The sequence below is a fragment of the Brienomyrus brachyistius genome, unplaced genomic scaffold (assembly GCF_023856365.1).
Source record: "Brienomyrus brachyistius isolate T26 unplaced genomic scaffold, BBRACH_0.4 scaffold35, whole genome shotgun sequence".
Taxonomy (NCBI): domain Eukaryota; kingdom Metazoa; phylum Chordata; class Actinopteri; order Osteoglossiformes; family Mormyridae; genus Brienomyrus; species Brienomyrus brachyistius.
In genome coordinates, this window is record NW_026042310.1 from 1,099,156 (window position 1) to 1,122,606 (window position 23,451).

A 23,451-nucleotide genomic window follows, 5' to 3' on the forward strand; every position below is an offset into this window, starting at 1 on the left:
AAGTTACAGGAACACAGTGAGAGACCCAACTGCCCCTTATAATGGGGGGGGGGGATTTTACAGGCGACACCCATGTCAGACACTTACACCATCATATAATTCATAAAACAAATCAGAATTAACATGTACAGCTAATTAGCCCACAGAGTCAGTGTGAGGCGTCTACTCACATAAGTCAGTGCCGAAGGCAGCAGGGCGATGGGGTACAAGGCAGAGGAGCAGAAGTCTGACCACCCATCTGTAGCTAGAGAAGATCGAGATGATAGAGGTCAGGACTGACGCGTATAAAGGACATTAACAATATTAAAAACAGATTCCCTGTCTGCAGTCTCCATCCTCAGGGTCTGACCTCTAACATTTAAACACTAACAGCTACGGATGTACGGTACATCGTTTAACATGTCAGTATTTGTTATAAATCAAGATATATTGGTATTTGTCCGATTGATCAATATGGGCTGATATTGTTGACTGACATGTGAACTTTATAAATAGTGAACGTTAGCAGCACCAGAGCTGAGTACAGAACTACTACAATAACAGAAGATTACATTGGCTTTTTGCATAGTAGAGGATGAGGGATTTTATTGGCTCATTCACCAGCCTCAAGAAATGAGGAACAAGATGCCCCCACCTCCCCAGGATCGATCACCAGGTCTGATAATACGAGACAAAATCACCTCCCATGTGGGATCAAAATGGGACACAGTTTAATTTACAACACGGGAAGATCCTGTAAAATTTGGCGGCGTGTAGCTCAGTGGGCTAAGCCTCTGTGCCCGTGATCAGAAGGTCGTCGGTTCAAACCCTGGCCGTGGAATAACTATCACATGTCTGTGGACCCTTGGGCAAGGCCCTTAACCCTCAACCCCAGTGGTGCCGCACATTAGCAGACCCTGCACTGTCACCCCCCCAAGCTATGGAGTACAAGATGAGGTAAGTGAAGAGATGCATTGCAATGTAGCTGTACTTGTGCCAATGGTGAATAAAGGATTCATCATTAATTACGAGACGAGGTAGAAAATCTGCTCTGAGAGGTCTCAATGTACCAGCCAGTAAGACCGTTTTAAATTCATCATAAAATTAATCTTTAGTTTTACACAGAATAAAGTTTCAGCATCGACGCCTCACCGCCTGGCAAGAGTCTCAGAGGGTAGTTGGTAATCGGCGATATTAGACGAAAGAAATACCGGTTATCAGTACCCTGTCAAATTTTGTCATCATTATTTACAACCATAGATTACGGATCAGTTCCCACTGCAAATCAAAAGCCAGTATATCTGTAAATTTCAACACACATAATGAAGTACGGGGGTGGTATGGTGGTGCAGTGGTTAGCACTGTTGCCTCACACCTCTGGGACCAGGGTTCGAATCTCCGCCTGAGTCACAGCAGCGAGGATACTAAACAGTCAGACAGACCCGCATAGTCCCGTAACAGGATGGAGATTGTTAATTGTAGGTCTGACAGGTCAGTAGATGTAGGACAGAACAGGACTGGTTTGGGTGAGATAGTCTGAGTAGTAGGTAGAAATTAGGATGGAGATGGTTTTAGTGTAGGCGTAACAGGTCAGTAGATGTCGAACAGAATGCAGAACCCTCTGGTGGAGTGCCTGAGCCCAAAAGAATGTGTGGCTTCTGTCAGATGTAGTAGTATGTAGAAATTGGCACCTGCCTACCTAACGTGGTAAGTGTAGATCTTGCAGGTTTAGCTTAGTTTATAGTACCCGTGTGAATATAAGCTGCCTTAAATATTAATAACAACTGCTTATTTGAAGGATTACTGCATAAAGTCAGCAGTAATATCATGCTTTTCTTTTTTGTAAGCTGATCTTTTAGACATGAGAAGGCCTGAAAAGGTGGAATAGCATTTATGAAACAGAGCACTGACTCCACCTGGTGGCCAATTTGTAAAAAAAAAATCCCAAAATCTGCAGTACACACCGCCTATGTTATAAATTAACTCTGATGATAATAATAATCATAATAATAATACTGAGTCAAATGGCAGGAAATTAAAAATCTGGAGTCAGATGAAGGGAACGGTAACAAATTTTTGAAGGTTTTATAGGAAATAAGGACATTCCAGCTGAATTTGCTAAGGTGGGTCTTAGACGTATATGGACAGTGACTGTAGCGCCCCCGTTTGACCGATTGGCACCAAAGTTGGAGGGTCTGTCTGTGGGCCAGTGCTACATTAGTGGGTCAAATTTGGTGAGAATTGACTGAAGCCTGCCTGAGATTTAACTGTTTGATTGAAATTGGTATGGAAATGGTGCAGGCTGGGTGTGGCTGGTGGCAATATTATACAGACAGGTCAAGTTTTTTTATGAATCATCCACAAAGGCTTGCTACCAGAATCACCTAGTTGAGGTGCAGTTGGGGCAGTTTTTAGTTGTAGCGCTCCCTATTGACGAAATGCGGCCCGCCTTATAGTGAATGCTGTATCGAAGGCTCACTGCGGCATGCTGTGGAAACTGGGCTACAACAGGGGCGTAGATTTAGGGTGGACGGAGGGGATGTGTCCCCACCAATATCCTCCGACCATTGAAATGTCCCCACCAATAATTTAATCCACTTAAAAAAAAAAAAAAAAAAATCGTGCTGTCAACATTAACCTAGACACGCAGAAAGGGATAAATCACGTTCTCTCCTTGAGTCCTCCCGCCCCCAAAACACATAGGAACATTTTGATTGGCTGTGCATTTCCCTGCTATCATGTGAGAGGCTGTGGCTGCGTTCAGATACAAGCAGCGCCAAATGCAGTGGATTTTTTTCCCCGTGCAAGAAGGTGTGTTGGGTATGGTGACACATGTGAGGATGGCGGCAGCAAAAAAAAAGAAGCTGGACATAAGGAGCTTTTTTTCAAAGAAAAGTGTAAGTCACTTCAAGTTCGCTAGTGAATCCATCAAAGTAACGACAGCAGTTAACGTTAATGCTAGTGGGTTTTTTTTTTTTTTTACCGCTTTGACGCACATTCATTATAGCGGGGCAGGCTATAGTCTGTGAATACGGACTTAAAACTAACAGCAGATTAAACAGCTAAATGTAAGTATAAATATGATCCCTGTCAGTTCTCCTAATCTAATGACGACTATTTGTCAGAAATCAGTCTTGTGAAAGAAATTGATATGCTATATACTAATATTGCCATGGCTAGAATTTTAGTGACAGTTCACCAATAGACAATCCACTTCGCACAAATAGTTTTTAAAATGCATTCACTGACTTGGCAAACATTAATGATTTGATTCGAGATTTGCACACTAAGACTCAGAAAAAGTGAAATAAAATGATTGCTGTTTAAATGGCATGTGTTTATCCTGTTTTGTCAGGTGACAGAACCTAAACAACTGTGCTGTGTATCAGACAGTGATGGAGAGAAGGGGTCACAGGTGATGTTGAACGATGACTTGATATTATTATACCTAGTTGTCCTGAGATTTAACATTGTTACCGATAATAGGCTGAGGCATTCTCTGTCAATGCTCATAAGGAATCCCTCAATGTTTTTTTATTAGGGGACAGAAGCAGATCAGCCATGTTGTAGTTCAGGTGAAGAGGCAAGGTCACAGGAGGTGAATCTGAATGTTGATTATGTATAACATATAATATGTGTGTGTGTATTATACATGTTGATTATACTAATATTTAACATTATGAGGAGTGATAGGCTGAGGATGTAAGTAATTCATTAGTGTTTTTGGCAAATGTGTTGAACTAACATGTCTCACTTTTTTGTCACGCTATTTCATCAGGTGACAATCCTGTCAGGTACTAGTGCAGTCAGAGGGGAAGAGTCAGGGTCAAAGGTCAGGCCTATTAAAGGCATTGTCCAGCACCCAAAAAAACTTTACTCACTATTTACTCCTTAAGTGGTTCCAAACTTTTATGATTTTCTTTATTTTGTTGAATACAAAATAAGATATTGTGAAAAAAAGCTGAAAACCGTTAAACTTTGACTTCCGTAGCAGTAAAAACAAATACTATGTAAATCAATGGTTACATGTTTTCAGCATTCTTCAAAATATCTTCTTTAGTGTTCATCAGAAGAAAAAAAACTTAAAAAGACTTGTGACAAGTGGAGGATGAATAAATGATGACAGAATTTTCATTTTTTCCGTGAACTGTCCCTTTAAGCACATAATCATCATAAATCATAAATATGTTATCTAAATAAAATGAGTGGTGTGGTCTCATAAAGTCACATATGAATCATCATAGTTAGTCTTACAGCATGACTAATTGTATAATGTGGTGTATTTCTAAGGAAACTGGTCCACCTGTAGTGAGCAGTCCGCATTTGAGTCCCTGGCTGGTTCCTCCTTTTGATGAGCCACACAAGCAGGCCCACAATCACCACAGTCACCACGATCCCCATGATCACAGGCAGGCTCACTGTCAGCCATACGTTTGAATGGGCCCCTGCAGAATGAATAAAAATTACATTTTCATACAGACATCAAATCTGCAATCAGAAATGTTTTGAAACATCCAGGAGTCACATCACTGAGCCAACAGCCAAACCCAGAGCAGCTGCCCATCTGACCCCTGACTGTTAATGACCTCCCTCAATGATACAACAGCAGAGCCCCATGTCACTCAAATCCGCACCCATAACCACCCTGCCCCCCTGAACACCCAATAAAACACAGTATCAAACATTCTCTATAACGTCTAATAACACAGGAGGCCCACAGTGTGGTGACTGTCTGCTGTAAACTGCAGGTACTGGGCGGCTCTGCACAGCCAGCATGACACTGACATCAGTAATCCGCTCTCGCGGCCGCTGCTGTTCGATCCGTGGTCACTCTGCTCACACCATCACCGCGGGCTGTGCATAATGCCTGACGGATACGAGGTGCAAGCGCCGAAGGCTGCTACGCCAGCTTTAACGGAGCATTACCGCCACCGTCTGGCCTGTAGTGTGGCACAGTACGCTACCCCCCCCCCCCCCCAACAGGGAGAGAAAACTGGACAGTAAAAAAATAATAAATAATTATTATAAAAATACATAAATAAATAAAATATAAACTTAGTCTCATATCATTCCACGAACGCAGTTCAGTTTTAACTAATCAAGGCTCATTCATGTGGGGCGCCGTTTGTAAAGGTAGCAAACTTTTTTGTACTTGCCACTTTTTCAACATTTAGTGCAATTTTCTGACATTTAGTTAGAAGTCAATGGTGTTGTGAATTATCAGATGATTTTGCTGCTCAAAATTGTATCATATGTATCAAGAATCATATGTAAATATAAATAGTATGTCTATATATAAACATTAAATGTAAATGTTAAATATAAATGTTAAATGTAAAACTTAAATGTAAATATAAATAGGGATTAAATCTGCTATTGCATTTAAGCCATAGAGCTCAATGAAGTGAAATGTGCAAAAATAAACAATTGTGCTAAAATACATTTGATCAAATCAATGTTTGTCGAACACAAAAGCATTTTTAATATGACAGACAGTGTGGCTTCCAGTGCCGAGACGACTGTCTAACCCCTCCTGCCTCACGCACTTATCCGTCACTGGCAGATAATCTGTGGACTGTCAAAAATTCACAAATCAGACAGGTGATTATCAGCCTAGTCGCACCTCTATATGGTCAAGTTTTTAAATTCACTCTTGAAAATAAAAAGGCAAAGTATGATATTGGCAGATTTCAGGGCAGGGAATGATGGCATCTGAATTCACAAATGGTGAGCAATGAAATGACACCGTTTACTAATGTACCCCTTACGGTACTTTAGAGATAATGTAGTTAATCCTCTTAAGACAAATCAGGAATCGGAAGTCACTTGTGTAGAATTCCACAGTCAGTCTTTTATTACATTCATGTAGGTTACATCCAAAACCAGATACCCTGCATGACTGTGTCCCATGGTCAGTTACACTGATTTTTACACACTTGTCATATGTGTTATCAAGATATTGGCATCAAGCATCAAAACCAGCCATAACCAGACATAAGACTGGAGACGCAGGCAAGACGCCCTAAATTACTGTGAGATCTCAGGTGTTTCTTCAATCATGAATAGTAGCAGTCGTACCTGGCCACATGTTGCTTAGCTACAGGACCAATTATATTCTTTGGCCTTCAACACAGCGATAAGGCACATATTCATGAATTTGGTGATCGGTGGTCATTGCTGACACACCACAGTATGCAGTACACAACAACGAAATGTGTCCTCTGCATTTAACCCATATGTGACATAGCAGGGGGCAGCTAATTCAGCACCCGGGGAGCAGTGCTTGGAGGGGCGGTACCTTGCTCAGGGTACCTCAGTGGTGCCTTGCTGGTCAGGAATCTGAAGCAGCACTTTTTCAATGACAAGTATAACCATTAAGCCACCACTGCCCATATAAGGCACATAGTCTAACATCAGGTTCAGAAACACTTATTGTGTTACATCTCTACAGCATTGTGCTGAGCATTACATTCACATTCACATGGTATTCCATAATATTCCATAAAAAATAAAAACTAACAATAAAAATAATAAAAAAATACAGTCACAACAGAGAGAATGATATAATAGGACTACAATAAAATCAACACAGACGAATGTCACATCAAGACGACATTCATAACATGAATAGTCGGACGACAAGGAGGATAATACATGTGCTGCAGGTTAAAGCTGAACTGCCAGACAAATGCTTTGTCAGATATGCAGCCAACATACACGAGTGGAAACACCACGGATGCTGCTCTTCCACCAACACATAGAGAAATGATAGAACATTATCATTAACGTTTAATGCTAAATGAATAGAGGGCAAGGTAGCATTAACATAATCATGGAACAGCTTCACATGGTCTTCTGAGCCACTCCACATGAAAAAGATCTCAATGTATAGGTACCGCACCTTTAAATATTGACAAACTATCAACTAAATAAACAAAAATCCTCTTCAAGTTCACCCATACACAGATTGGCATAATTGGGTACCATAGGTGAACCCATCACTAAACTCTAATGCGTTTAATCCTGCTTCATGTGGAATACTCATATGGAGACTTCGTTACATTCATTGTGCATAAATACACAACTGAATGCACTTTAAAATCATTCAGATTATGTGAAACGTCAGACGTGATAATCAGGAAACTCGGCTCAGTTATTGACCGATTCCCAGATACAGTCGGGCGGCCTGGTGGATTGTCAAAACGTTTATGAATTTTAGGTCAAGTATAAACTACTGGTCTCACTGGATTTTTTCTGGAACAAATAACTATAGTCGTTCTCACCAATGGCTGCATCACATCGTTCCATCTTTAATTTGGACTTTACCTCAACAGTAAACTTAAGAGTAGGATCACAAACTTGATGCTTGTATGCAATATTGTTCTTTAGTTTCAATGAGGTAGGCTGACTTACCCTGAATTACAATCGAGTCCCAGTTACTTAAATGACTCAATGATATACTGATAAACCAAAGCAAGATAGTGGTTGAGTCAAAAAATACATTAATGCAGTGGACAAGTATTTATGTACACTGGCTGGCCAAAAAAAAAAAAAAAAAAAAAAAAAAAAAAAGTCATAGCAAGTCAGCTGAGTACCTGAATCTACTGAACGGCCAGAATATCCCATCAATGGATTTTTTCTTCCCTAACGGCATATTCTGGGACGACAGTGACGAGATTCACCAGCTCGAATTCTCATGGAGTATTTCAGGGAGCATGACGAATCATTTTCACACGTGAATTGGCCACCATAGAGTCGTGACCTTAACCCCATTGAAGGTCTTTGAGATGTACTGAAGAAGACTTCATGGAGTGGTTCAACTCGCCTATAATCAATACAAGACCTTGACAAGAAATGAATACAAATCTGGATGAAGAAATACGTTGAGATATTGCATAAGCATGTGGAAACAATGCACTGATGAATGTGCACCATAATAAAAGTTAAAGGTGGTCCAATGAAATATTAAGGTGTGTGACTTTTTTTGGCCAGACAGTGCATGTAATATTACTGTCACAGGTCAAACTCGTTCAGTGTCAGTTCATTATTCCTTTGCTGGTTCATCATTCTAATTCATAGTTGGTTCTCTCTTATGGGGAGCCTCTCAGTAATCACCATCACGATAGTAAATACAGCTGCAAGTATAGCAGTCCGATCTATTGAGGGTCCACTTGAAGGTATCCCTGCAGGATGAAGAGAAATAATTGTAAAGACATTTTCATATGGACATATTATCATCAATCAGTCTCAGGTCTTGGCGAAACAGCCAGCAGAGTCACATCACTGAGCCAATAGTCCAACCCAGAGCAGCTTTCTGTCTGACCCCTGACTGTTAAGGACCTCACTCAATGGTACAACAGCAGGGCCCCATTTCGCTCAGAGCCACACCCATAACCACCCTGCCCACTGTCCCCTGAACATCCAGTCAATCACAGTATTAAACATTCTCTATAATGGCTAATAACACAGGAGGCCCACAGTGTGGTGACTGTCTGCTGTAAACTGCAGGTACTGGGCGGCTCTGCACAGCCAGCATGACACTGACATCTTCACCCTCAGCCTGCAAAGAGCCGCTCGCTCTACACAGCCCTGTGTCCCCTCTGATCCCACGTTAGTCATTAAACAACTGGCATCACTCGTAACTGAAGGATCAGAGAATGTAGGATTCACTCTGGCGCAGAAGCATGTTTATCACACAGGGTATAAACTCACCTGGAGGGTTTTCATCAGGAACTTCTTTGTCTTTGTCTTCATACGGTTTGCAAACAAGATTCTCTGGTTGTGGATGGAAGAGAGAAACAAAATCAGCTGGTTCTGAACCAAATAAGAAACAGTGACACAGTCATCATCTCCATGCTACATACAAAAGAAAAAGAAAGAAACCAACAGAAATTGGCATGTGGAAGAAATTCCAGATTTATTATCAAACCTGATGCACGCAAATATATACGCAGTCTCCCCTTGGGTAGCTATCGTATAAATGTGCGTACGTGTTTAAGCCTGAGATCCTGCCCAGTAGCCTCCCACAAAAAACCAAGAACAGTCAATGCGAATTAACTGCATGCTTTTTAGCAAATTCCAATAATGGAGACTGTAAATAAAAAAAAAAAAATAGTAATAGAGAAATTTTGTACAGTGAGAGTTAGAGGTCCTCCTGTCAAAGGTAAAGGTGCGACAAAATGTTATATTCGGGGGTCTAAGTTCAAGGATCACAAACAAGAAAACGTGTGTTGATTGGCAAGACGTCGCCACTGCAGTTAAGTCTGTAAGCTCTACAACACACCCGGAAAATAAAGGTGGTCAGACCTGACAATAGAGGTAAAGAAATTATTTCTAGTACACAGGGCCAGTGTGACTAAATATTGAGGCAAACTGACATACTGATGGCATCTTAACTGGGGAATTCCCTATTATGCAGCATTTTTTGCCCAGACAATCAGGAGATACTGCTACTCCCTCTGGTAGGTGCCTGTTGCCAGAAAGCCGTAGTCAGAGCCTGTATGTGAACCAGTACAGCCTGAGTTTGAGCGGCTGGTCTCTAATGCTGGACCGACATCAGAACATTATTGTAGAAGAATCGGTCTTAGGAACCTAAATCAGCTCATAAGCCACATAAGTCAGTCATCATCATGGTCAAAGGAAGATAAACTTCATTAATGCCAAGAGGAAACATCTGCATACAGTAACAGGGTATAAAAAATAGAAATACACACAGTGCAAAATAGTGCACAGTACAGAGAGTAAACGTGCAAAAAAGTAAAAACTCCCTGAAAACTCCTTCTCTTCTAATCCTTCCGTTTATGGTCACTTGAAGAACGACATTATGCCGTATCGCACTGCCATGACTGTAAGCTATTTATATATGTAGATATACACTATCTTGCCAAAAGTATTGGGACACCCCTCCAGATCATTGAATTCAGGTGTTCCAATCACACAGGTGAATAAAATGAAGCACCTAGGCATGCAGACTGCTTCTACCAACATTTACGAAATTTGATCGCTCTCAGGAGCTCAATTCAAGCGTGGTACCGTGATAGGAAGCCACCTGTGTAATAAGTCCATTCTTGAAATTTCCTCGCTACTAAATATTCCACAGTCAACTGTTAGTGGTATTATAACAAAGTGGAAGCAACTGGCAACAACAGCAACTCAGTCATGAAGTGGTAGGTCATGTAAAATCACTGAGCAGGGATGACACATCTACAGTATAATATAATTCAGGCCCCAGGCCTCCTGTGATCAGGCCCATCAGACAGACAGGAGGCCTATTAATGGCTGCATCATGTCCAACAGGCCTGATGTCAGCATGAGAACTGCCTCAATTACAGTGTAAAACAGAGTAAATAAAGTAAACCTGCACAAACCTTTAGATGAGGTCTCTGCAGCCCTTCGCGTCCAGCCTCCTACAGACACACAGAAACACAAACAGCAGAGTCAGTCTGAGTCTCAGAGCTACAGCAGTGTGTGTGAAACACAAGATGACCAGGGGGCCTGGGAAGAGAGGAGCTGCAGAGGGGGGTCCCTACTGCTCTCATCTTCTGGGTGAGGGCTCTGCTCAAGGTTTAAGGTGGCCGGTCAGAGGGTTTACTTACCTCGAACAAAAAGACGATTCCTCCGCATTACTGTATCACTGATGAAGCATTTATATTCCCCCTGATCCTCCAGTCTGACATCATTAATGACCAAAGAAAAGTTGTTCTGTCGGATGGATCCAAGCTGAGTCCGGTTTATAAAGTCAGCATGTTCACACAAAGTCCCATTTTGAAACCGGCAAACAGGCCTGTTTACAAATGTCCACAACACCTCCACTTCATTGGTTTCTTTATCAGTTCCTCCATCGCAGGGCAGTGTGACAGTATCCCCAGGAGAAACAACTACAATTGATTAACATACAGAACAAAGACATTAAAATATCAATATTATGATTACGCACAAGTCTAGCCTTAATTATCCACAAAATCAGGTGTCCACTCACGTATGTCTGCCTCGTAGACTGCAGGGAGACAGAGGATAAGTAGTAGTCCAAGCTCCCATCTACAGGCAGAGAAGATCGAGATGAAAGAGGTCAGGATTGACGCGTATAAAGGACAAGAAAAAGTCAGACTGGCTGTCTGCAGTCTGCATCCTCATCTTCTAACAATTAAACACAAGTAACTAGTAAAAAAAAAAAAAATAAACTAGTAAAACACTGACCGCTATGGACGTACGGTACATCATTTAACATACCAGTATTTGTTATAAATCAAGATGTAGGTATCTGTCCGATGGATCAATATGGTCTTATACTGCCGAGTGACATGTGAATTTTATAAATAGTAAAAGTTAGCAGCACCAGAGCTGAGTACAGAACTACTACTATATCTCAGATGATTACATAACAATAAATTACATGTATTGGCTCATTCACCAGCCTCAAGAAATGAGGAACATGATGCCCCCACCTCCCCAGGATCAATCACCTGGTCTGATACCAGACAAAATTCATGTCCCATGTTGGTTCAAAATGGGACGATTCTGTAAAAGTTGCAGACGGGTACTTCAGTGGGTTAAGCCTCTGTGCTTATACACATTTTGTACTCAGTATTCACATTTTGTTAATCAGTCAATAAACTTGTCATGTATGCTTTGGTACCAAGTCTGCATCATGATTAGAAGTTTAAATTACAGTTTGAACGCCAACGATCTTCAATGCCAAACAGAATGACGCCTAATGCCAAAACATGCAAGGCACTGTACCTACACAGATTATGAACCAGACCTTGCTGATGTCAAAGTGGACATTAAAATTTAATATAATTAAGAAATTCGACTCAAAACACCGCTGGACGCGGAGGTCATGGCGATCCTACGGGAACTTGGGTTTGCAACGTAGTTGCTAGTGATGGGATTTATGGCTCTTTGAGGGGATCCGGATCTTGGCGATCCGTTCCTTTCAAAGAGCCGTTCAATAGAACGGCTCTTTTGGCTCTTTTAAAATATTTAGTCAGTTTTAAGAAGCCAGCTTGGGGGCATCTCAGTTTATCCTGGAAATAATCACTGGTAGGAATGATGAGGTGAGATTTGTAGTCAAATAATTAAAACTCAGATATCACACACCAATATCTGAGTTTGAATTATTCTGAAATATTGATTATTACCTCATTTGTCACGTGTGGACTATATTCCATAGGGTTGCACAACATCCCTCTGCTTAGACAGTGACATCACTATTTTGGATTTACCTTAAGTGTGTGTATGCGTAAAGCTAAGTTGACTTATGTTATTCATACAATACCTACTCACAAATAAACATCAAAAACAAAGCCGGCTGCAATGAATTTCTGTGTAAAACAGCTTTTACTACAAACACTTCCACACAAGAACATTGTTATCACGGCAGCGTGCACAAGTAATGGCTCCGCTCCTACCCAATGACAGAGGCATGCAGGGTGTATTTCCACTTGAGCACTCACGTGAAGGATGCGTGCACAACTATCATCATGCTGTTAGGCAGGAGCACCCCTGCGCTGGGTGCGCCCCTCCCCCTATAACTGTTCTGTCTCGCCGAGGAGCTAATTTGTGTGCATCTGTGTGAAACACGCATAGGAAAAAAAGAACGACAGAAAGAACGGCTCCCCCCAGCCGCGACTCGGCTCCCATCGTTCATGTTTATGAGCCGTTCAAAAGAATCGGTTCGTTCGCGAACGTCACAACTCTACTAGTTGCAGCAGAACCTCGGGGAGGCGAAAACGGGTGTGACCGTGACGCGGTGACGCGGTAAGCGACCAGCTCTCAGTGCCAAGCTAAGGGCTACCCCGAAGCGACAAGCTCTCCCAACTTTTCAGACGAAGTCAAAGTAAGCTGTTCCTTTTGTATTTAAGTTTTCCGTTTGAGGAATTTGCAGAAAACTGCAGTGCATGGGTAGGACCTAAAGGTTGCCTTTCGTCCTCATTCCTCTGATGACTAGGAAGGTACATAATGTTCATGCGTTTGTTGGTCCAAATTCCGATTTCCTTCTTAGTTATGGAGAAGAAATACACTAGTGTACTCAAAACGCGAATACTCACATACAGGAATGGAAAAAGTAGACACTCACCCTCGCAGCCGCTCCATAACTGCATACGCAGTTCCAAACGCCGAAGTTCCGTCAAACCTAATCTTTTAAGGGGTGGAGCCCGCCGCGCGCCATAGAAAATTGTACATAACGAAACTATGGAAGATTATAAGCACAAAAATTCAAATGGCAATTCATTTTGCAATTGTCAATTCAATATTCAACCAGAGCATGCATTTATCATTTCAATATTTAATCTGTGCATGTAATTTGAAAATATATTTTGCAATCGGCAATTCAATGTGCAAAGTGCTTATGAAATCCTTAATTAATTTCATGATGTTTTGAATAAAAAATAGAATGACAAATCACTGAATTGCATTTCGTATTACCATCAGAATCAGAATCAGAATCAGAATGGACTTTATTGCCAAATGTTGAGCAGGTTTACAACATCAGGAAATTGCTGCGGTGTTCAGTGCGATATTATGCAATACAGAGGGAGACAGTCGAGGGAGACAGTCGAGGGAGACCACGGGCTTTTTGCGTCTTTATTCAAATGGAAATGGCGTCCCCGGGAATTGCATTGCATGTTCGGGAGAAAACTCAATTTGCAATTCCCAACTGTCAGACCGCTCATCAAGGTGGACCTTCATTAACGACGTCACTTCCTTGTTTAGGGCCTCGTTAGCATTCAACGGATTTGTTCGTTTAGTTAGAATGAGTAATGGCGGCAGAAGAGCTTGCAGTAAATATTTCTGCCTTAGCAGATGACATGGAAATTAATCGGGTATCAGCAGTAGATGCGTTTGATAGGTTGTTTGTGTTGTCACAGAGGGTAACCAACTGCGTGACTTGATGTAACGCCTGAGCTACATTAGTTTGCACCCTTCTCGTATCAAGTCCAGTTAAGATTGTAAGTTCCTCTACCCTCTGTGACAACACAAACAACAGATCAAACGCATCTACTGCTGAACCAATGGTGGTGCCGCCCTTAGATAATCAGGCCTGACCACTGCCACGCCAAGGATGAGTCAAATGCTGAAATAAAGTTGCACACTACAATTCCTGATTCCTGAGTCAGGGGGTAGGTCTATAAGCACGGGGGTGGGGGGTGGTTAACGACCATCCCTCTCAGTAAAACCTGCTGACATTTTGCTGATGATCTGTTACGAAAAGGGGAACTTGGTAAAAGGGGAGAGGCTTGGTAAGTTATGCAGTGCCCCCCCCCCCCCCCCCCCCCCCCCCGGAGTGATGGGCACAGGAGTGGATGCCCCTTGCCCATCCCCCCTCCCCCGTCTACTGCCAGTTGTATAAAATATCCATTTCTTTGTGTGCACATAAAGTGCACATTTCCTGTTATTAAAATAGCAAATTTGGGGATTAAAGTATATAGAATGAGACAATTAACCTTAATATTTAAAAGGTCTTCACAGCATTTTTGCATTGTAATGAAATTAGTGCAGTGGTTAGCGCTGTTGCCTCACACCTCTGGGACCCAGGCTCAAGTCTCCGCCTGGGTTACATGTGTGCGGAGTTTGCATGTTCTCCCCATGTCGTCGTGGGGTTTCCTCCGGGTACTCCGGTTTCCCCCCACAGTCCAAAAACATGCTGAAGCCAATTGGAATTACTAAATTGCCATTAGGAGTGTGTGTGAGTGTGCCCTGTGATAGGCTGACCCCCCATCTTGGGTTGTTCTCTGTCTTGCGCCCATAGCTTGCGAGATAGGCTCCGGACTCCCTGTGACCCAGAAGGATAAATGATTTGGAAAATAAATGGATGGATGAAATTAGCACAGGCTACATAAACAGCATATTTTTCTATCAACAAATGTTGACCAAAAACTCTGTAAAATAAAACATTTGACTCTACTGTCACCTTCTGGTGTTAAAGGGTACTGCAATGAATTTACAGGAGGAGGAGAGGAACCAAAAACTCCCAAGTAGGGAGAAAAAAAACCTCTGGGGGTCCAAGGTCAACTGGCAGCCCCACCCCCCGGGCCATGCTAACATTACTGGATGAGGGTAGAGAAGTAGCCGGATTGTTTGCTAAGAGCAAGGTGTAAACTGTGATCCGGTCCTAGTTAAAGTCCATCAGTGAGACAGTCCTCCACATCGGCCTGTGTCGGGTGGCAGGATGGAAGCTGCACCGACATCGTCATAGATCGCAGTCTCATCTGTGATGGCACCCTTCCGTAGACCCTGATGGCAGCTCAGAAGGTGCCCCCTCGGGCACCCTCCAGACGTGAAAATATTATGTATTTAATATGCTATATTTAGTCATTTCTGCAGTTCTGCTTACAATTGAATCTCTTTGCGTCTGACAGATTGTCTGGCTTTAGTCCTACGTCTTCCGTCAAATAATCCTCTATATTCTTCTCTCTTGGGTTATTTTCCTGCATTGTCTTTTTCACGCACCATGTATCACACGGCCGAAAGTAGAGAAATGCAACCATTAACATTAACAACACAACAAGGGCTATTTACAATTGCACGTGGGGCATGGTGGGGAATGGTGGGGCATGCTGGGACATACGCCCCACCCGTGCTACACTGCCCCCTCCTCAGAGGTCGACCGTCCCGGCGACCACCACCCCCAGTCCCCACCTCAGTTCTGATACGAGTCCCGGGATCCTGCTGGCAGCCGATGACCTCCGATGACGGGGCAGGTCACTCCCTGAGCACTGGCGTGGCTAGCTGCTGGCTGGCGCCAACCCTTCTTCTGTGCCTTCAGGGCTCCTAGCACAGCTTCCAGGAGGTCCACACCCAGCGACTCCCACAGCCAGGCTGCCTTCTTCAGCGACAACCAGCGCAAGGGGTTGCTGGAGCCTTCCAGCAGTGCGGGCCCCTCCTGGCCTCGGCCCTTCTCCCTACCCTGCTTAGGAGGGTCCAGGTGTTGTGGGGCGGGCGGCCCTGCACAGCAGCTCCCACTCCAGTCGCGGCCCCGTAATGCTGCCTCAGCCTGGCATGCCTGTCAGTCGCGCTCCTGCTCCCAGCTGGCCAGAGAACCCGGTTCCACTTAAATGGCCAGGTTATCCCACCAATAGATTTCTCTTTCCAAATGGCATCGGCATATTCCGGGACGAGAATGCCAAGATTCATCGGGCTCAGAAAAGACATGGGGCTTCATGTAGCCGTGGTTGTTGCAGCAAAGCAAGCCTCATAGGAACAGCTACTCAGAATGGCTGGAGAAACTTCCAGAGATCTGTTCTGAGCAAAGTGGTGCACAAACTCCAATAGGGCTGGAAAAAATGATCAAGCCTGCAATGCTACCACATCCAGGATGAGCTCTCGGTAGTGGATGGACTGCTTTTAAAACAGGACTGGATAGTGGTGCCGACAGCGATGGGAGGTGACATGCTTACCAGGGGACATGAAGGGCCTTTGGGGGCAGAGAAGTCGAAGAGTACGTCAAGCACTCTGCAGGCCACACATGAATTATGATATTGATCAGATGGTCGGTGAATGTGCCAAACGTCAGCAATATTACTACAAAAAGCGAAAGGAGCCGAATCATCGCAGAACTTCCTTGGAGGACCTGGGAAAAGGTCAGACCTGACATTCAGCTACAGGCCAAAGAATATTTGTTAGCCGTAGATTACCTATGAAATTACCCAGAAACGGCATTAATAACTAGCACTTCATCCGGCAGCATGATTACCCTGTAGTCACTGTTAACTGGGCTTGGAGTACCTCTCGCAGTATAGTGTCTAATAACCACCGTTTACCAGCTATGGATCTCAGGCATCTGCTCCTTGTTATGAGTTTGAACACATGACCATGACTCTCTGTCCACTGGCCAATGGAAAAGTGGTTCAAACTGTCATCAAGACAGGAGAACCAGTCGGAAGAGCATATCTTGGAGCTGAGGGGGAAGCATCTGAAGGAAACCCAATACGATGGGTGCATATGGATAACGATACTTGAATATTCACAGTTCTTGAATGTTACTCTTAGCCAGCACATTTAAATTTGATATGTTGGTCACTCTGGCCCATGGAAGACAATTAATTACTCTCTATGCTCACGTAAATTGGAATCGCCGATTACTACAGCTTTTTCACTGGGCCTCTCAGTGGGTGTTTCACTCAATGGGAAGAATGTTTTTTGGGAACGCAAATCGTGAAATGATGCCCAGGGGAATAGCTAGGCATTCTGAGCCCCCTTTATATTACACAATTTTATAATTTTATGTATTCAAGGGCCCCTGTAAAGTGCTGGGGTCCCTGAATCTGTCAGGGTGTCCATGCCGCTCCCATGGCCCTGATGATGCCGACGTACATTTGCATTATTTTTATTATGACTGCACTGCCCTGTCGTCACACGTTCACCTTGATGCGAAGTGTCTGCTGCTCTATATCGTCATACTGCGTCATACTGTCCAGACATATCGAGCTGTTCGAAATTTTAAAAAGTAACACTGTTCCGGCATTTTGAAATCTTGGCAATTAAATTCGGCGAGTGAGGTGGCGTGTCCTGGCTAATTTTGTCATAACGATCTCCATACACCTCAGCATGCCATAGCACTGCAACAGTTCAATAAATACAAAATTCTCAATTTAAGTTCTATGCAGTCGAACATGTACTTTTAACAGTGACCAGAAAGTACAAAGTGTAAAGTTAGTGTTGACAGTTTTAAGCAGCTGTATTGTATTAGTGGTATTGTACGTATTAAACACAGAATATATATTTCACAGTTTTTTATAAAACTTTTTTTTTATAAATATGTATTATTGCACATTGTAAACAGAATCTGCATGTTACATTGGTAAGTAGTCTGCGAGCACTGGGGTAAAAACTGTTCCTGGCTGTGTGTGTGCGGATTGACTGAAGGCAGGAAAGAGAAAAGTGGCAGTCCTGGATTGCTGGGAGTGGTGTGCCGATGATCTTGCCAGCCATTTCCGTCACTTTTTGTAGTGCACATACTCAGGACAAGTGACTGGGATTTAGACTGATCAATCAGAAACTGACAAATCAGATCATAACCCCAGGTTCATGTGGATACTTACAGCTGGAATCCGGCCCCAAAAGATACCAGAGTAGAGATCTGGTTCAGGACAGTACAACATAAATTGCCATGAACTAGAATGGAATATAAAATGTTTATTTTTATTTATATATATTTATATATATATATATATTTTAAGAAACACCCTGGCTAACTTTGTCATATATATTATATTTTATACTATAGGAGAAAATATTGCACAGCGGGTAACAGATACCTAAAGAAAAAGCAACATTTATAGCTTAATGCAAGATAAAAAAAAAAAAGTCATAAAATTACATTTACAGGTCTGTGCAAAAGTCTCAGGCAGTGAAATGAACAGTTGAAACAAAACAAAAAGCTATATGTAACAACGAAAAAATAGAAAACCCTTCTGTTCCCCAAAAAGTTCCTAATGTACCTTCCGACGGCTGCATTAACACCTCCTCAGGGTCACCCCAGCCATTCATGTCTTAAGTTTCAGCACCAGCTCAATTAACATAACATGCAAATGAACTGCATGCTCAGGTAATACTGTATTTATTGTCATGTTGGCATCACTGTCATACCTGTATATCTGCATATCAGTCCCTGAGTGCCTTTAAGAGGTTATACAGGGAGTGCAGAATTATTAGGCAAATGAGTATTTTGTCCACATCATCCTCTTTATGCATGTTGTCTCACTCCAAGCTGTATAGGCTCGAAAGCCTACTACCAATTAAGCATATTAGGTGATGTGCATCTCTGTAATGAGAAGGGGTGTGGTCTAATGACATCAACACCCTATATCAGGTGTGCATAATTATTAGGCAACGTCCTTTCCTTTGGCAAAATGGGTCAAAAGAAGGACTTGACAGGCTCAGAAAAGTAAAAAATACTGAGATATCTTGTAGAGGGATGCAGCACTCTTAAAATTGCAAAGTTTCTGAAGCATGATCATCGAACAATCAAGCGTTTCATTCAAAATAGTCAACAGGGTCGCAAGAAGCGTGTGGAAAAACCAAGGCGCAAAATAACTGCCCATGAACTGAGAAAAGTCAAGCGTGCAGCTGCCAAGATGCCACTTGCCACCAGTTTCGCCATATTTCAGAGCTGCAACATCACTGGAGTGCCCAAAAGCACAAGGTGTGCAATACTCAGAGACATGGCCAAGGTAAGAAAGGCTGAAAGACGACCACCACTGAACAAGACACACAAGCTGAAACGTCAAGACTGGGCCAAGAAATATCTCAAGACTGATTTTTCTAAGGTTTTATGGACTGATGAAATGAGAGTGAGTCTTGATGGTCCAGATGGATGGGCCCGTGGCTGGATTGGTAAAGAGCAGAGAGCTCCAGTCCGACTCAGACGCCAGCAAGGTGGAGGTGGAGTACTGGTTTGGGCTGGTATCATCAAAGATGAGCTTGTGGGGCCTTTTCGGGTTGAGGATGGAGTCAAGCTCAACTCCCAGTCCTACTGCCAGTTTCTGGAAGACACCTTCTTCAAGCAGTGGTACAGAAAGAAGTCTGCATCCTTCAAGAAAAACATGATTTTCATGCAGGACAATGCTCCATCACACGTGTCCAAGTACTCCACAGCGTGGCTGGCAAGAACGGGTATAAAAGAAGGAAAACTAATGACATGGCCTCCTTGTACACCTGATCTGAACCCCATTGAGAACCTGTGGTCCATCATTAAATGTGAGATTTACAAGGAGGGAAAACAGTACACCTCTCTGAACAGTGTCTGGGAGGCTGTGGTTGCTGCTGCACGCAATGTTGATGGTGAACAGATCAAAACACTGACAGAATCCATGGATGGCAGGCTTTTGAGTGTCCTTGCAAAGAAAGGTGGCTGTATTGGTCACTGATTTTGTTTTTGTTTTGTTTTTGAATGTCAGAAATGTATATTTGTGAATGTGGAGATGTTATATTGGTTTCACTGGTAAAAATAAATAATTGAAATGGGTATATATTTGTTTTTTGTTAAGTTGCTTAATAATTATGCACACCTGATATAGGGTGTTGATGTCATTAGACCACACCCCTTCTCATTACAGAGATGCACATCACCTAATATGCTTAATTGGTAGTAGGCTTTCGAGCCTATACAGCTTGGAGTAAGACAACATGCAAAAAGAGGATGATGTGGACAAAATACTCATTTGTCTAATAATTCTGCACTCCCTGTAAAGCCATTATCCTTCCCATGTAGTACCTGTGCTTTAACATAATTAAATGGCTTTCAATTGACAAACAGAACTTCATTAGCACTAGTTGCCCTTATAGCAATGAGAGTGCAGACAGTTGCCCTGATAGCATTAGGGAAAATGGAAATCACAGCACGCAATTTTTAAGTTTGCCTGTTCTCTTAACGTGTAGGGAAACACGATGTAGCGCCATGCCAGTTTGGTTACGCCATCCAGCACAGAAGGCACGACGGAGCTGAAGGGTGGGAAGGATATCCCAATCTTTGTTTATAGCAGTTGAAAAGCACAAAGTCCCTAAGTTGACATGACCCTGGTTACTAGCAGGTCCCAAACCATCACCAAACTGAGCTGGTTGCATAACCACCAGCTGATAGGTTGATATGCACAGGGACAAGAAAGAACCGGTGAGCTGTGTTGATATGCACGGATTATCTGAAGGAGAAAGGATATATTATATATATTGTTCATTATTAGCAGTATCTCACATCGCGATGTATTGATACCTTCTTGATAACCTGGAGCACCAAAATTTCCAACCTCCGACTTCAAAAGGTACAGTACAACAGCTGAACAGCTGCAAGTGAATAACATATCCACTAGCGTTGGATGATAAATGAAGGCAATTCTCATAGATACGCTACAAAACACTAAGAAATTTTCAAATAAATACATTTACATTCAACTAATAAGGCTCATGGTAAAATAAAGTGCAATCTCAAAATAAGCAAGACGTTAATGTAAACAGAAGGTTAAAAGGAGAAGATACTAACGTGAGAAAAACCCCATATAAAGGTCCTTCTCAAAAAATTAGCATATTGTGAAAAAGTTCATTATTTTCTGTAATGTACTGATAAACATTAGACTTTCATATATTTTAGATTCAATACACACAACTGAAGTAGTTCAAGCATTTTATTGTTTTAATATTGATGATTTTGGCATACAGCTCATGAAAATTAGCATAATTCATCCGTCCAATAAAACAAAAGTGGTTTTAATACCAAACAAGTCAACCTTCAAATAATTATGTTCAGTTATGCACTCAATACTTGGTCGGGAATCCTTTTGCAGAAATGACTGCTTCAATGTGGCGTGGCATAAGAACATAAGAACATAAGAACTATACAAACGAGAGGAGGCCATTCGGCCCATCAAGCTCGCTTGGGAAGAACTAAACTAATAGCTCAGAGTCATTAAAATCTTATCTAGCTCTGATTTAAAGGAACCCAAGGATTCAGCTTGCACTACATTATCAGGAAGGGTATTCCATACTCTGACTACACGCTGTGTAAAGAAGTGCTTCCTTAAATCCAGCTTGAAGTGTTCTCCCGCTAATTTCCACCTATGACCACGAGTTCGTGTATTTAAACTAATGCTGAAGTAACTATTTGCTTGAACAGCATCCAAACCTGTTAGAATCTTATATACCTGGATCATGTCCCCCCTCAGTCTCCTTTGCTTGAGACTGAACAGATTTAGCTCAAGTAACCGTTCCTCGTATGACATTCCTCTAAGACCAGGAATCATTTTTGTGGCCCTACGCTCCACCTTTTCTAAGGCCACAATGTCCTTTTTAAGATATGGTGACCAAACCTGCACACAATATTCTAGGTGAGGTCTCACCAAGGAATTGTATAATCTTAGCATTACCTCCCTTGACTTATACTCCACACACCTGGAGATATACCCCAACATCCTATTGGCCTTTTTTATTGCTTCCCCACACTGGCGAGAATGGGACATGGAAGTATCAACATACACGGAGGCAATCAGCCTGTGGCACTGCTGAGGTGTTATGGAGGCCCAGGATGCTTCGATAGCGGCCTTAAGCTCATCCAGAGTGTTGGGTCTTGCGTCTCTCAACTTTCTCTTCACAATATCCCACAGATTCTGTATGGGGTTCAGGTCAGGAGAGTTGGCAGGCCAATTGAGCACAGTAATACCATGGTCAGTAAACCATTTACCAGTGGTTTTGGCACTGTGAGCAGGTGCCAGGTTGTGCTGAAAAATGAAATCTTCATCTCCATAAAGCTTTTCAGCAGATGAAAGCATGAAGTGCTCCAAAATCTCCTGATAGCTAGCTGCATTGACCCTGCCCTTGACAAAACACAGTGGACCAACACCAGCAGCTGACATGGCACCCCAGACCATCACTGACTGTGGGTACTTGACACTGGACTTCAGGCATTTTGGCATTTCCCTCTCCCCAGTCTTCCTCCAGACTCTGGCACCTTGATTTCCGAATGACATGCAAAATTTGCTTTCATCCGAAAAAACTTTGGACCACTGAGCAACATTCCAATGCTACTTCTCTGTAGCCCAGGTCAGGCGCTTCTGTCATTCGGAAATCAAAATGAGGTCAGAGACTCATTCAAGTTTTCAGCAGGTGTCGGATCGGCCTGCAGTTCATTCCTTTGTCGGTTCATCAGTCTAATGCATAGACTATTATTGCTGTGATTGATAACAGCAGAACAGTCTGATTTATTGAGGGCTCACTTGAAGGGGTCCCTGAAGAAGTCCCTGCAGAACGAAGAAAAATAATTGTCAATATATTTCCATATGGACATAACACCTTCTATCTCAGGTCTCAGTCTCAGGTCTTGGTGAAACATCCAGTAGAGTCACATCACTGAGCAAACAGCCCAAATTAGAGCAGCTGCCCAACTGACCCTTTACTGTTAAAGGCCTTCCTCAATGGTACGACAGCAGGCCACCATGCCACTCAGATCCACACCCTAAGCCACCCCACCCGCTGTCCCCTTAACACCTAATAAAACACAGTACTAAACATTCTCTATAATGGCTAATAACACAGGAGGCCCACAGTCTGGTGACTGTCTCTGCTGTAAACTGCAGGTACTGGGCGGCTCTGCACAGCCAGCATGACACTGACATCTTCACCCTCAGCCTGCAAAGAGCCGCTCGCTCTACACAGCCCTGTGTCCCCTCTGATCCCGCGTTAGTCATTAAACAACTGGCATCACTCGTAACTGAAGGATCAGAGAATGTAGGATTCACTCTGGGGCAGAAGCATGTTTATCACACAGGGTATAAACTCACCTGGAGGGTTTTCACCAGGAACTTCTTTGCCTTTGTCTTCATACGGCTTGCAAACAAGATTCCCTGTGGAGGGAAAAGAAACAAAATTAGCTGAATGCTAGAATGGGTCACTCTCAGGAGCTCAATTCAAGCATGGTACCGCGATAGGATGCCACCTGTGTAATAAGTCCATTCGTGAAATTTCCTCGCTACTAAATACTCT

General features: G+C 42.7%; 2 protein-coding genes across 8 annotated transcripts in view; both read right to left on the reverse strand.

Annotated features, from left to right (window-relative positions):
• The window catches only part of LOC125721669 (uncharacterized), a 101,484-nt gene that overhangs the window by 72,799 nt on the left and 5,234 nt on the right, over nt 1–23,451 (reverse strand). The window contains exons 5-7 of the mRNA XM_048997605.1: nt 8,692–8,754; nt 4,283–4,424; nt 171–244 (exon numbers count right to left, since the gene is read on the reverse strand). Of these exons, the coding sequence (XP_048853562.1) occupies nt 171–244; nt 4,283–4,424; nt 8,692–8,754 (279 nt within the window). The remainder of the gene's footprint in view (nt 1–170; nt 245–4,282; nt 4,425–8,691; nt 8,755–23,451) is intronic.
• The window catches only part of LOC125721830 (uncharacterized), a 62,265-nt gene continuing 59,901 nt past the window's right edge, over nt 21,088–23,451 (reverse strand). For 4 of the 7 annotated variants that reach the window (XM_048997949.1, XM_048997950.1, XM_048997946.1 and 1 more), the window contains one exon: nt 21,088–22,709. In XM_048997949.1, coding sequence (XP_048853906.1) covers nt 21,366–22,439 — 1,074 coding nt within the window. In that variant the 5' untranslated portion in view covers nt 22,440–22,709 and the 3' untranslated portion in view covers nt 21,088–21,365. Of the gene's footprint in view, nt 22,710–23,249; nt 23,313–23,451 lie in introns of all 7 variants that reach the window. The other 3 variants (XM_048997948.1, XM_048997944.1, XM_048997945.1) reach the window with 1 other exon arrangement.